Below are 12170 nucleotides of genomic sequence, written 5' to 3'. Positions count from 1 at the left end.
AATTCTCTGTCCCAACTACAGTTTGCGTACAGCTATGTCCAGCTGAAGACCTGTCATTGCTTTTTCCCATAGGAGACAGCTCCACAGCTAAGGAGTCTTACATCAGGACAGCTGGCTAAAATATTCTTTTGTCATGTTGCCTCATGATTTGTATATAGAATTGTGGTAAAGATGGGGGACAGGTGTGTATTTTCCTTTTCATTAGAAACACAGACCCTTTCAGGAAGGTATGTACTTCAGGAATTTATTTTCTTAAACAGCCAGCTGGTGGCTAGACCAACCAGCTTTCTGAGCTTTTTAGTGTAGTTCTGTGTCTAGTTTCAGATAACAGAAAACAAAGTGCACTTCATTAAATTAGTATTTTATGAACTACAGCATGAAATGAAACATATTCTCCATGCTAATAGTAAATTACCACACTTGTTACTTAGTTTAAGTAACCAATTTCCTGTCCAAATGCTTTTGAAATACAGAGAAATAAGCATATCATATTTAACTTCTAGCACCTAAAAGTGAAATATGAAAGTTATAGCTACCTTGCCTGGATTTTATATTCACACTCCTTTTTTTTCCCTTTCTCAATTTTTTCAGTGGAAATTAACCTGACAAGTGATTATTATGTGAGTGGAGGTGGGTTAGACACCATCTTCAAAGCAAGCAAGATCACTTTCCACTGGGGAAAATGCAACGCATCATCAGACGGATCAGAACATAGTCTAGAAGGACAAAAATACCCTCTTGAGGTAAAGTATAGAATTGATTTTGATGATTTCAACAATTTGACATTCTGCAACATTACTACTCTACAGAATTCCTTTTTTATCTCTTAAATCTCTTTGCAAATATAAGCATTCACTTAAATCCAAATTAAGAATAAATTATGCATTTTAGAAGGGCAGTGTAACGTGTTAGTGGCACGTTAAGAATGTCTAAACTGCATTTTTCCCATCTTCTAAGATCATATTAGATGTCAGTTCTGCTAACCTGACAAAACTGTCACTAAATGTTAAGCTCCTACAAATTTGGCCCATCATATTCCACAAGTTCATTGTTCAAAGTGGAAATGGACTTTTCAAAGTCAGGGCTTTGCTGAAAGCCCATGGGAGCTGCTGGGCCTTCCAGATACAAAGCATGGGCTGGAAAGAGCTGGCAGTGATGTGCCAAGGGCCATGTGAGCAGGTCCTGGCTGCAGCCACATTCCTAGGCAGCCAAGCCAGGGTTCCCCTGGCTGGTTTGGCAGAACGGGTTGCAGCAGCACAGGAGTGCGGTGGAGGAGAGGAGCAGCTCTTCCTGGGATGCAAAAGGCCAAACTCTCTTCCCTCAACATGGCATTGTGTCATCTTCCAGTTCAAAAGAGGCAGCTCTGGAAGGCAACTGTGCTGTTCCTCATTCCAAGCATTTTGAACTTCTATGTGAAAGCAAAGCAATAGTGCCAGGGCTATACATGGGGAAGAGTGGTCAGCCAGGAGCAGTCCCAGGACAGTGTCATTTCTTTTACCACACTAGCCACTTAATAATTCCCAATCACACTCAGCTGTCCTGACAAGGCATGACAGAGAAAGCTAGTAGGAGCAGTGACTCCCCCATACATGTTGGTCACCCAGCACTGGAGGAGATTTCCCAGCTGCATCTGGAGAAAGAGAGAAAGGGGTGCAACAAAACCAATTCTCATGAGAGCAGTCAGATGTGGGTTCAAAGTGCCTGGTAATCTTATATGATTAATGCTTTTCTACACTTACTGCAAGGTAGATGCAGTAGGGACATCTTGATATATTATTCATATTTTATCACTGATGTACAGATTGATTTCACCAAGTACTCTAGGTCAGGTGTCCAGGTATCTCAGCTTACTGTATTATCCATGGAAAGCACTGTGCTCCTTGAAAGAGTAATTCCTACATCCATAATAGTTGTCCAGGAGAGGTTGTTTTTACATAGCTAACTGCTGAGGAATTCCATTCTGCATCCTCAGATAGCACAAACAAGAGAGGTAAAAAATCCTGCATTCTTTTAATTTTTTTTGTTTGGGTGTTTTTTTTTTCCTCAGAATGGGAATATAAATAATTGTATTGTTGAATGTTTACAATTTTTTATATATAACATTTGAATATATTTTTAATCGCAGATGCAGATCTACTGCTATGATGCAGATCAGTTTACAGATTTTGAAGAGGCAGTTAAAGGAAGTGGAAAGTTAAGAGCTTTATCAATTTTGTTTGAGGTAAACAAAATGTATCTTTGTGTCATTTAATAAGCCTTGAAACACAGCATATGTTCAAACTGAATTTAACTGGTTCCAATGTGTGATCACTGAGTTAAAAAGTTTCATCTCTTTTTCTAATTTATTCTTGCAGAAAAGCAAATAAGAAAAATAAGTTTGTTTGGGTTTAAATAATCTATAATTTTGGTGGTAAACTGTAGCTTTCAATCTTTTTTTTGTGAAGCCTGTACTGTTAAAATATGCAATTTCTTTTTAACAGATTGGACTAGATGATAATCCGGATTATAATCCAATCATTAATGGAGTAGATAGTGTTAGTCGTTTTGGTAAGTTTCCTCCATTTTTTATTGATTACTGATTAACTAAATTCTACTTCAGTGTGATTATGAAACATTTAAGACATTGATGAGCATGGTTCTGTATTGCTCAGTCATGTCTATTTTGTTAGAAATTACAGAAGTCATCTGGACAGATAAGAAATGGACAATCACCAACCACATGAAATGTAACATTAGCAAGTGTCATATTCTGCTCCTGGGAAAGAGTAATCCTGGTTATATACACAAACCAGGGAGGGAGAGTCTGCAGAGCACCCCTTTGGAGAAAGGTTTGGGGTTTGGTTCAATGGCAAGTTGAATCTGAGTCAGCAGGGCCCTGGCAGCCAGGAGGGCCAACCCTGTCCTGGGGGCATCAGGCACAGCATGGCCAGCAGGGCAAGGGAGGGGATTGTCCTGCTCTGCTCTGAGCTGGGACAGCCTCACCTCCAGTGCTGGGTGCCACAGTGTAAGAAGGACATCAGCCTATTTGGCTGCATCTAGAGAAGGGCAGCCAAGATTGTGAAAGGTCTTGAAGACAAGGAGTGTCTGAGGTCACTTTGTTCAGCTTGGAGAAGGGTGCCTCATCACAGTCAACAACTTCTTTAAGTGGAACGACAGAGAAGCATTTGCTGACCAGTGGTAAGACATGAGGAAACGGGATGAAGCTGTGTCAGAAGTTCAGATTGGGCAGTAGAAAAGACCTTTCACTGGGATAGTGATCAGTGACAGCCTGGGAACAAGCTCCCCAGAGAAGTAAGTGGTCATGGCACCAAGCATCTGGATAATGCTCTTAGTCATGTTGTTTAGCTTTAGGTAGTCCTGTCAGGAGCAAGGAGTTGAACTTGATGATCCTCACATATATCTTTCAACTTGAGATATTTTATGTTTCTCTGATTAATTTACCCCAAGAATATTTGTAACAACAGACATGAAAGTGAATAAATATAACTATCATGAGAAATTTGTAACTGCTTAAATGCTAAATCCAGATATATCCGATTTATTATGTAAGTCTTCTTAATCATGCATGTCAGGATTTTTATATTTGGTTGGAAGCCAGGTAAGACGCTTGTAAGTATCCAGGAAAGATCTTACAGGAGTGAGACCATTAGTGCTCAGTAGACTCAGAGGAGTGAAATTTTTCTTTCAGTAGCTCCTCTGTAAATCCAAAATAGTCCAAATGTATTGTATTGGTAGTGGTTGCTAATCAAGACATGACTTCAGTGTGCACAAAGAGATCTGGGCTATGTTTCTAACTCAGTTTCATGGTGTCTTTGTAGATGAATAAATATGAATGAGCACTGTCTTGAACAGGGATATAATCTTACATCATGTCCATGACTTTAAGGAAACCTTGTCTGTTTTCCTTTATGTAATGGTGCTTGAAGGTAAAAAGCTGTTTTAAAAGGCTTCAAAAGTGTAACATTGAAATCAAGACTTCTTTTTTCCCCCTGGAGAACAAACACTATTCAACAAATTTAAAAGGGAACACCTTTCGTAAGTTAGAAAGACATAGGGGGTGGAAATATAAAGTAGTTAAGATTCATTACTTTTGTGTGTCATCTTCTGTGAAACAAAAAGGAGAACTAGTAATACATCAAGACAGATACCGTCCTACGGCCTTGGAAGGAGCTGTAAAACTATCAGAACAAGATTCAAGATACAGCCACTACATGGCACTTCAACAATGCTTAGAATACAATCTTCCTGAATGAAATGCAGATGAGCTCAGGAAATTCAGGTCACAACCAAATCAAGTTGTTTCTTCTGAAGAAAAGCACACAATCTCTCCTTGTCAGTCATATCTCTATTGTGCTTATTTGAATCACAGCTGCTGAGCTCTCAGGTTCTGCAGAGGAGCTGTCCTGTTCCTTCTAGACAAACATTCTGGTTTTCATCATTCTTTATAGGTGTTTGATTTTGAGAATCTAGCCTGTGAGTCTCATTAGAGTGTTCTAAAATCCAAATTTGCAAAATGTATGGCAGGATTCTTGTTATGAATGAGAAGTTTCATGTCCCTAGTTTCATGTCCCTAGCCATCTATATAAAATGGACTTCATTTTTGCTGAGGGACAAATGTGTTAATTAGACACATACCAGATAGCAATCATAGCTCCTGCCTGAAGGCTGATTAGCATTTTGACAGGAGAAATGGAAGGATGTGCTTTGCTCTACACTGCTAAATGTTCCCTCTTCATGATACATGAATGAGAGAGAGGGGGTGAGTCAGCTCTTAAACCTTTACTCAACAGAGAAGTCACTGCAGAGAAGAAAGGCATCAGTCCCTTAAAGACAGATCAGAAATCTGTACAGGGCTGAAGAAGTAACATACCTGTAAAAGAATGAGTTAATGCACAGTCTGAAAGTTCATTAGATATTCAGAAGTACTTATCAATTAGGGAGGAAATTGAAATTAGTAACTTTAGATTGAAGTAAGTTGTATAAGGATCTACACTATTACAAGGTGTGAAAAGCAGCATTATTTTGGATGCACCAGACAGTAAAGCAGATAATTGTCACAGACTGAAAAGTCTGCCTTGCTGAAGTTACTACCATTTATGCCAATTGCTGTTGCTGGACCCTACTGCCCTACCAGCAGACACAGCTTTCTGTGGATGGACTTCCAGCAATCCCTCATGCTCACTCCCAGCTGACAAGATACCCAGTAAACTGCTGACCTGAAAGATGTGATATTATTTTTATCATATTATCACATTATTATTTTATTATTTTACAGAATGTGTTCTCCTGGAGGAGGTCTTTGCATCATTTGCTGATTTGTGTAAAACTGTTGCAGTTTTTCACTATATTATCACCATTTTAAAAAGAATCCTGATCCACAGAAATTCTGCTTCTGCAATCATGAGTAATATTAACCCTCAGGCCTTGCATGGTGACTGTTCCCCAGGCAGTGATTTTCTGCAAAAAACTCAACAACTTGATTAAATTGCAGGAGTTTGAAGCCATGTCATAAGACCAAGAACAAAGATTTAATAATTTTTTTTCTTTGAAATTCAAGAGTGAGACAAATGTTTGGCACCTTGCATGTAAGCTTACAGTGAGAAAATTCTTGTGAACCAATATACTAAAATTAGTCTATTTGTTGCTGGAGAAACTTACTCCAATATACTAAAATTAGTCTATTTGTTGTTGGAGAAACTTACTACACCTTCCAAAGTAAACAAAGTTGGGTTTGAGCTATTCTTTTGAAATAAAATAGAAGATTTCATGATTTATTTGTATGCTAGTCTCTCTGGAGATTAAATTTTGAAAAGCCTCTAAATTAGCATGTTCCTATAATGGTGGTTCTTTTGGACAGTGTGATTTGTATTTATTAATTACTTCTGTAGTATTTTAACTATCTGATGTTTTCTTTTTCATTTTCTCAGGAAAACAGGCCGCCTTAGAACCATTTATTTTGCTGAATCTCTTGCCAAATGCAACAGACAAATATTACACTTACAATGGGTCTCTATCATCTCCTCCATGCTCTGAAACAGTTGAATGGATTGTGTTTAAAGATACCATAAGTATTTCTGAAAACCAGGTAATTTGTTTAATGTAGTAAAACTGAACAACTATACACAATACCAAAGAGAAATTGCCATGTGTATAGTAGAAGCTTATGGCATTCATTGCCAGCCCAACAACACAGCTTTTCTTTTATCTAGTTAGAAGTTTTTAATCAGCTGTTAAATTAGAAAGCATCTATATTAATTGTGTTATCTTTTACTTTTTTTATAGTTTAGTACTAGAATCTGAGCAATTTCTTGTCTTAAAATAGGGTAAGAATATATGTTCAGGCTGTCCGGACTTCAAGCTCAGATAAAAGGGAGTACAAAACACTTTTGGATATTCCCCCAGCCACATGGTTGTGCTGAGCAGAGCATAGCTCCAACAGCTGAGTGGTTGAAAAATACTTGTGGAGTAAAACATCAGATATACTGATAGAACAGAAGAAAAGATAAGTGCCATGCAGGATAACTCCATTGTGAGATTTTTTCCAACATATTTTCCCCAGAGTTTTTTGCCTATCAGCAGAATCTGGTCAATTTTTATGCCATCTAACTTATTTTTTTCCTCTTGTCTTCTAGTTAGCTGTATTCTGTGAAGTGCTTACAATGCAGCAGTCTGGCTATGTTATGCTGATGGACTACCTGCAAAACAACTTCAGAGAACAGCAATATAAGTTCTTTGGGCAAGTGTTTTCCTCTTACACTGGACAAGAAGAAATTCATGAAGCAGGTACTTAACTGAATAGTCATTCCTCTCTTCACAAGTTAAAAGACAATTTTCAGTAAAAAATTCATCCAAGTATGCAGTTACTCATTTTAAATTGTGTAGAAAGTAGCACACTGTGTTATTAGTCATAAATCTATCACTTCAGTGAAAAAAAAAAGCAATCATAAAACATGTCAGATTAAATGGAGTGGAAAATTAAATGCTTGTCTTGACCAAGCATTCAGTGAAAATCACGTCAGTTCAAGTTTCCTTACAGTGCCCTTTTAATGTATTTCAGACTTCAACAAAGCTGCCTTTTCAAAGACTACAAGAGTATTTTGTTTTACAACCTTATTTGGTTCTTTATCATGTAGTGTGGATGCTTTTTCAACAGAGACTGGAGGGTTGTCACCAAATTAATTTCATGTAGTTTGCTTAGAAAGTGATGGATGGAGAAAATTCCAGAAGACAGAATCTGTTCTCGGTCTTACCTAAAACTTCAGGCAGGTTTGAGAAGGTTATGTGACCAAAAAAATACATTATGTAGTGGGAAAGAAGATCTGGCACTAAATATGGAGGTTAATGATTCCTGTACTAAGCACAAAAGAATATATAGAAAACTTCTAAACTGGAAGCACTATGTTATGACTTGGATGAGAATACATGTAGATTCTTTAACTCAGTTTCACTGAACTGTGTTCAATTAGACATCAACAGATGACTTAAGCACAGGCTAAAGGTGTTCTCCAGATTAGAAGTGTGATTTCATACTTTTGCATATTTATATGGTCACACATGTATATAGATGCACACAAATGCAACTATAGGGTTTGTTTAATGTAGAACATTAGAGAAGCGTTTATATTTTCACCTCCATTTTAAGACAAAATTTAAAAACCCTAGGAATCATTAAACTTAAATGTTCAGATGTAAGAGCTGTAACACAAATGCCAAAGTCTCTAAGAGTCAATAGGCTTATTCATGTTTAATATTGCATAGTAGTCAACAGAAAAAAAACTAATCTTTTTAATCCCTTTAGAGGATGTATGAGAAATGCCAAGACTGATTATTGCTCAGGTAGATAACTGAAAAATTATTTTGTGTTGTGAAACCTAGAGTCCCAATTATCTCCTGTTGCGTTCAGTGTAGATTCTCATTAGGCAGTAGGATTAAATGCTTGATTTACTGCTGTAATTAATACATGATATTTCATAAGTAGAACTAAGTTTTCTTAGAAAAGCTAGAAATATCTTTCTCTTCCATTATAAAGTAATTTCAGAAATTTTCAAAATATTTTCAGGAATTGTCTAACAGTGACATCCCTAACATTTTTGGTGTACAAGCACAGTCCTACTAAGGGCATGGGAGATGCTTCATTCCCCAAACCTGCCTAGTGATATACATAATTTCCCTATGCAATATGTATGTAGCAATTTAAGAAGATTAAAATAGATAATCCTTACAGCCATGCTTGAGGATTCATCTAAAAAAAAGTGTTTTGAAATTGTAATGCTTAATCTCCACCAACCTCAGCTGGCATGCAAATCCATTTATAATAAAAATCATTGTTTATTCCTGTAAACCTGAGAACCATTGTGGTGGCTGCTGGGCACATTGGGTCACTTTCCATCCATTCCACCCTTCTGGTAAGGCCTTGGAAATAAGGGCTGAAACCTAACTCTTATCTTCCTGGATTTAGTAAGGTATAAAAAACAATGGGTCCTTAAAAGTCAAGACTGACAATATATATTGATAAAAAGTCAACCTGTTTTCCCATGAGAAATACAACCCTGTAAAGTTCAGAAAGTTCAGTGGCTGTGTCAGTTAAATTCTCTTGTGAGACACGGGGTCAGGACTCATGCCTTTGCCCTTTCACGTTCCTCAGTCCATGTGACTTCAGTGTGAATTCTCAGATTCCCAGATGTGTGTGGGATACTTCCACTGGCACAGTGTGTGGGGTGCAGGTGCCCAGGCACTGGCAGCTGTGGGTACAGGGGGGGCCTCTGTGAGGAGAGCCCGGGGCTGCCCCGAGTCAGACCCAGAGAGTTCCAGCTGGCTCCAACCCACCCATCTCAGGGCACGGGAGCCATGGTGGCGGCACCTCTGGGAAAACAAAGCTGCACAGCAGTGAGGAGTGAGGGAGACATGAGAAACTGCTCTGTCACACCCAGGTGAGAGAAGAAAGAAGGGGAAGAGGTGTCCAGTAGCAGAGCAGAGATTCCCTAATGCGGCCTCCGCCGGGGTATGCCTGGTGGGCTGGATAGTGCAGTCCTGTTCAGCACAGCCTGTCTGAGCTCCCAAGCAGCTCCTCAGTTGCAGGCAACCCTAGCAAGCTCAGCTCTCAGTGATTTCAACTCTTTAGCAATTATCAGCTCTTTGAATTCATCTCTTTTTAGCTTGCTGAGTGCCGGACAGACGTGGGGAGAGAGAGAAGCGCTGTGTGAGGTTCCATAGGGAAGTCTTTATTGGGGTCTTCTATGAAGGTTCTCAGGGACAGCTCTTCCGCCAAACTGGGCAGAAGTAGGGGTTTGTACAGGGTTTTTGGAAATTGTCCAATAGTAAGGGTCAAAGGAAAGTGGCCTATAGTCTTAACAGAGATAAGCAAGGGTCTGAAAGGCAGAAGAGAGGGGCTTCTAAGGCCCAGTCATCATGACTTGGCATTTCTTATCTTGGGCTGCTGACCACCAAGGAGGCATTACAGGTCCTGGGCCTGCTACAATTCCCCTGCAGCCCACAGCGAAGATTATGGTGAGGCATCCTGTCCTGTGGCAGACTGTGGAGACTCCATGCAGGAGCAGGCTGCTGGCTGTGGTTTGTGGAGAGGAGCCCATGCAGGAAAAGATTATCTGTCGAGTCTCTGACTCTAGGGAGAACCACAGTGTAGCAATATGTTCCCAAAAAACTGTCCAGAGGCTGGAAAAATTCATGAAAGACTCTATCCTGGAGCAGAGGAACAGCATGAGGAGGGAGCAACAGAGGCAAAGTTTTATAAGCTGACCACAATTCCCATTCCATATTCCCCTGTGCTACCGAGAGTGGGGAGGTGGAAGAATCAGGAGTGACGTTGAGCCTGGGAAGAAGCAAAGGATGGGGAGGTTTCATAGTTTTGGTTTTGTTTCTCACTATCCTACTCTATTTTTATTGGTGATAAATTTCCCCAAGTCTAATCTGTTTTGCCTGTGATAATGGTTGGAGAGCAATCTGTCTTTACCTTGACCCATCAGCTTTTTCATCTTACTTTATTCCCCTGCCCTGCTGAGGAGGGGGAATGGGCATGTGTTTGGGTGGGGACCTGGTGGTCAGCCAAGGTCAGCCCAGCAGATATCTGCTGTGCTGCTCCACCTCCATTACAGAGAGAGTGTAGATCTGGCATATAGAAAAAATTGCTTTTTTCCACACACTGCAGGGATCTACAAAGCCCCTGAATATCTGAATGTAAATTAAGTGATTTCATGGCTTCAACAATTGAAAAGTTGAATTGAAAAGATAATCTCAAACATAGATTTAACTAAAGTAGAAGAACGCAACAAAGGTGGGAGAGAAAAAAGCCAAATTTGGCAGGTTATAAAGGTCTTCTGGTCAAAAACATAGCCCAGGTAATTTCTGGCAATGATTTAGCTGATGTACCCCCACTGGTTCCCCATGATGCAATTAAGTTTAGATGAAAATTTCCTAAGTTACATGGGTAGCATTTTATTCCACAGAAGAATAAGCTAGATAGATGCATTACTACAACATGGTGTGATATGTAAAACCAGAATCCAAGTATTCACCTGGAGAAAGCAGAGACTTGGCTTCAAGTTTAGCCAGGGTTTGAGTAGGCCTCTGACTTCCTGTGCATTTTTTTGCAAATTTTTCTGTGCATTTGTGTCTTCAGACTAGTAACAGATTCAAGAACTCCCTTTCTTGCAGTCTCTTTGCTCAGATTTTCTAAAAGTCAGTATCACAGCAGAAGTACTTAATTAGGTAAGTTTTCATATGGTCTCATTTCTAGTCTCTGGAGAAGAAAAATGGGAAAAAGCAGAGTAAAGTACTTCTGTGTTACTGACTGGTAGGAAAGAAAAGGTATAAGCAGGATGATTTATGAAGTAATAGCAGAAGAAGGGCAAGAGAAAATATTTTGGGAAGAAATTGAGGGGAAATACGTACATGATTGTCATGTAGTAATATTGTCAGTCATTGCTGAGATGAACATCAAAAGGAGGAGAACAAAAATGAAAACTTTTTTTCTTGGGAAAAAAATAGAAGAACTATCTGGAAAAGGAAAAAAGAAAACAAAGAAATAACACTGGAAGCACCATCCTTGTACCTTTAAAAGTATTATAATACTGCTCTATGAGTCTGAATACAGGCAGAGATTTCAGAACCAAATTCACTCATAAGAAAAAAGATGAAGGGAGGAAAAAAGACTGTAGAGAAGAATTTGGAATACAGATAAGCTTGTTGTTTATATTATAAAAAAGTGTTTTGACAAGAATTTTAAACACCTTTGAGAAGAAATAGCTGAGGAGTCTTTAGATTCATTGAAAAATAATGAAATCTGTTTAAATCATCTGTGTTCATGCTCAGAATTGAAAAGGGCTAGTCTAATGGTCTCTCCTTGCCATCTGGTGGAAATGAAGAGGAATGACACATTTTAGGAATGGAATGGAATGGAATGGAATGGAATGGAATGGAATGGAATGGAATGGAATGGAATGGAATGGAATGGGATGGACACAACATGAGATTTTTTTAAAATTTGCTCTTTCTCTGCATCAGTTAAAATAATTAAGTGTAATTAATACAATAATGTAACAGTTATATAGCACAGTAGATTCAAAATGCAGAAAGGGAATTCACCTAAATTACACAGACTAACGCTGCCTCTGCTATTAGCTTACACAGACAAACACAGAAGTTTGGAAAGCCGTGCTGCTTGTTTTCCATTGGTTCACTCAGACGGAAGCTGCTCAGAACTTCCCACCTTCCCTGGGGAGCGGGAGAAATCATTTTGACAAATATTTTGACGGAGTTTGAGTGTCCCCTTGTGTTCAAGTGGCGAAATGCAAAGCTGAATGACTTCTCTTTCAAAATGCAACTTTGTCCCCCAAAACCTTGGGGTATCTTGTGTTCGTTTCTTTTTAGAAAATTCCAAGGGATCTGCACCTTTTTTCTTAGTAAGCTAAATAGGGGTTTTTTGGTTTCTTTTCTAGATGTACATATGTTGCTCCAAGCACATTATGAGATGTAAAAAATGTTTCCTCATTTATTCCAATTCAAGCTAAAAATATAATAAGAAGACATGAAATTACTACTACTAATGCAATACTTAGCTTCTTGTTATTTGCCTTTTCTCTCTTCTTTAAGTACTATAAAAAGATTCAAACAGCCTTGAGGGGAAATTCAAGTGATAGGTTTACCTTTGACCA

The 12170-nt window shown here is 38.8% G+C and overlaps 1 protein-coding gene across 7 annotated transcripts in view; it reads left to right on the top strand.

Moving 5' to 3' along the window:
• The window catches only part of PTPRZ1 (protein tyrosine phosphatase receptor type Z1), a 132201-nt gene that overhangs the window by 74555 nt on the left and 45476 nt on the right, over positions 1-12170 (top strand). For all 7 annotated transcript variants that reach the window (XM_039726779.1, XM_039726780.1, XM_039726777.1 and 4 more), the window contains exons 4-8: positions 592-743; positions 2126-2221; positions 2481-2547; positions 5928-6085; positions 6633-6783. In XM_039726779.1, coding sequence (XP_039582713.1) covers positions 592-743; positions 2126-2221; positions 2481-2547; positions 5928-6085; positions 6633-6783 — 624 coding nt within the window. The remainder of the gene's footprint in view (positions 1-591; positions 744-2125; positions 2222-2480; positions 2548-5927; positions 6086-6632; positions 6784-12170) is intronic.

This window comes from Passer montanus, unplaced genomic scaffold, assembly GCF_014805655.1.
Source record: "Passer montanus isolate IOZ18808 unplaced genomic scaffold, ASM1480565v1 scaffold6, whole genome shotgun sequence".
NCBI classification, from domain to species: Eukaryota; Metazoa; Chordata; class Aves; order Passeriformes; family Passeridae; genus Passer; species Passer montanus.
The sequence above is the reverse complement of the archived record's forward strand: the minus strand, read 5'-3'. Positions and strand labels throughout refer to the sequence as shown.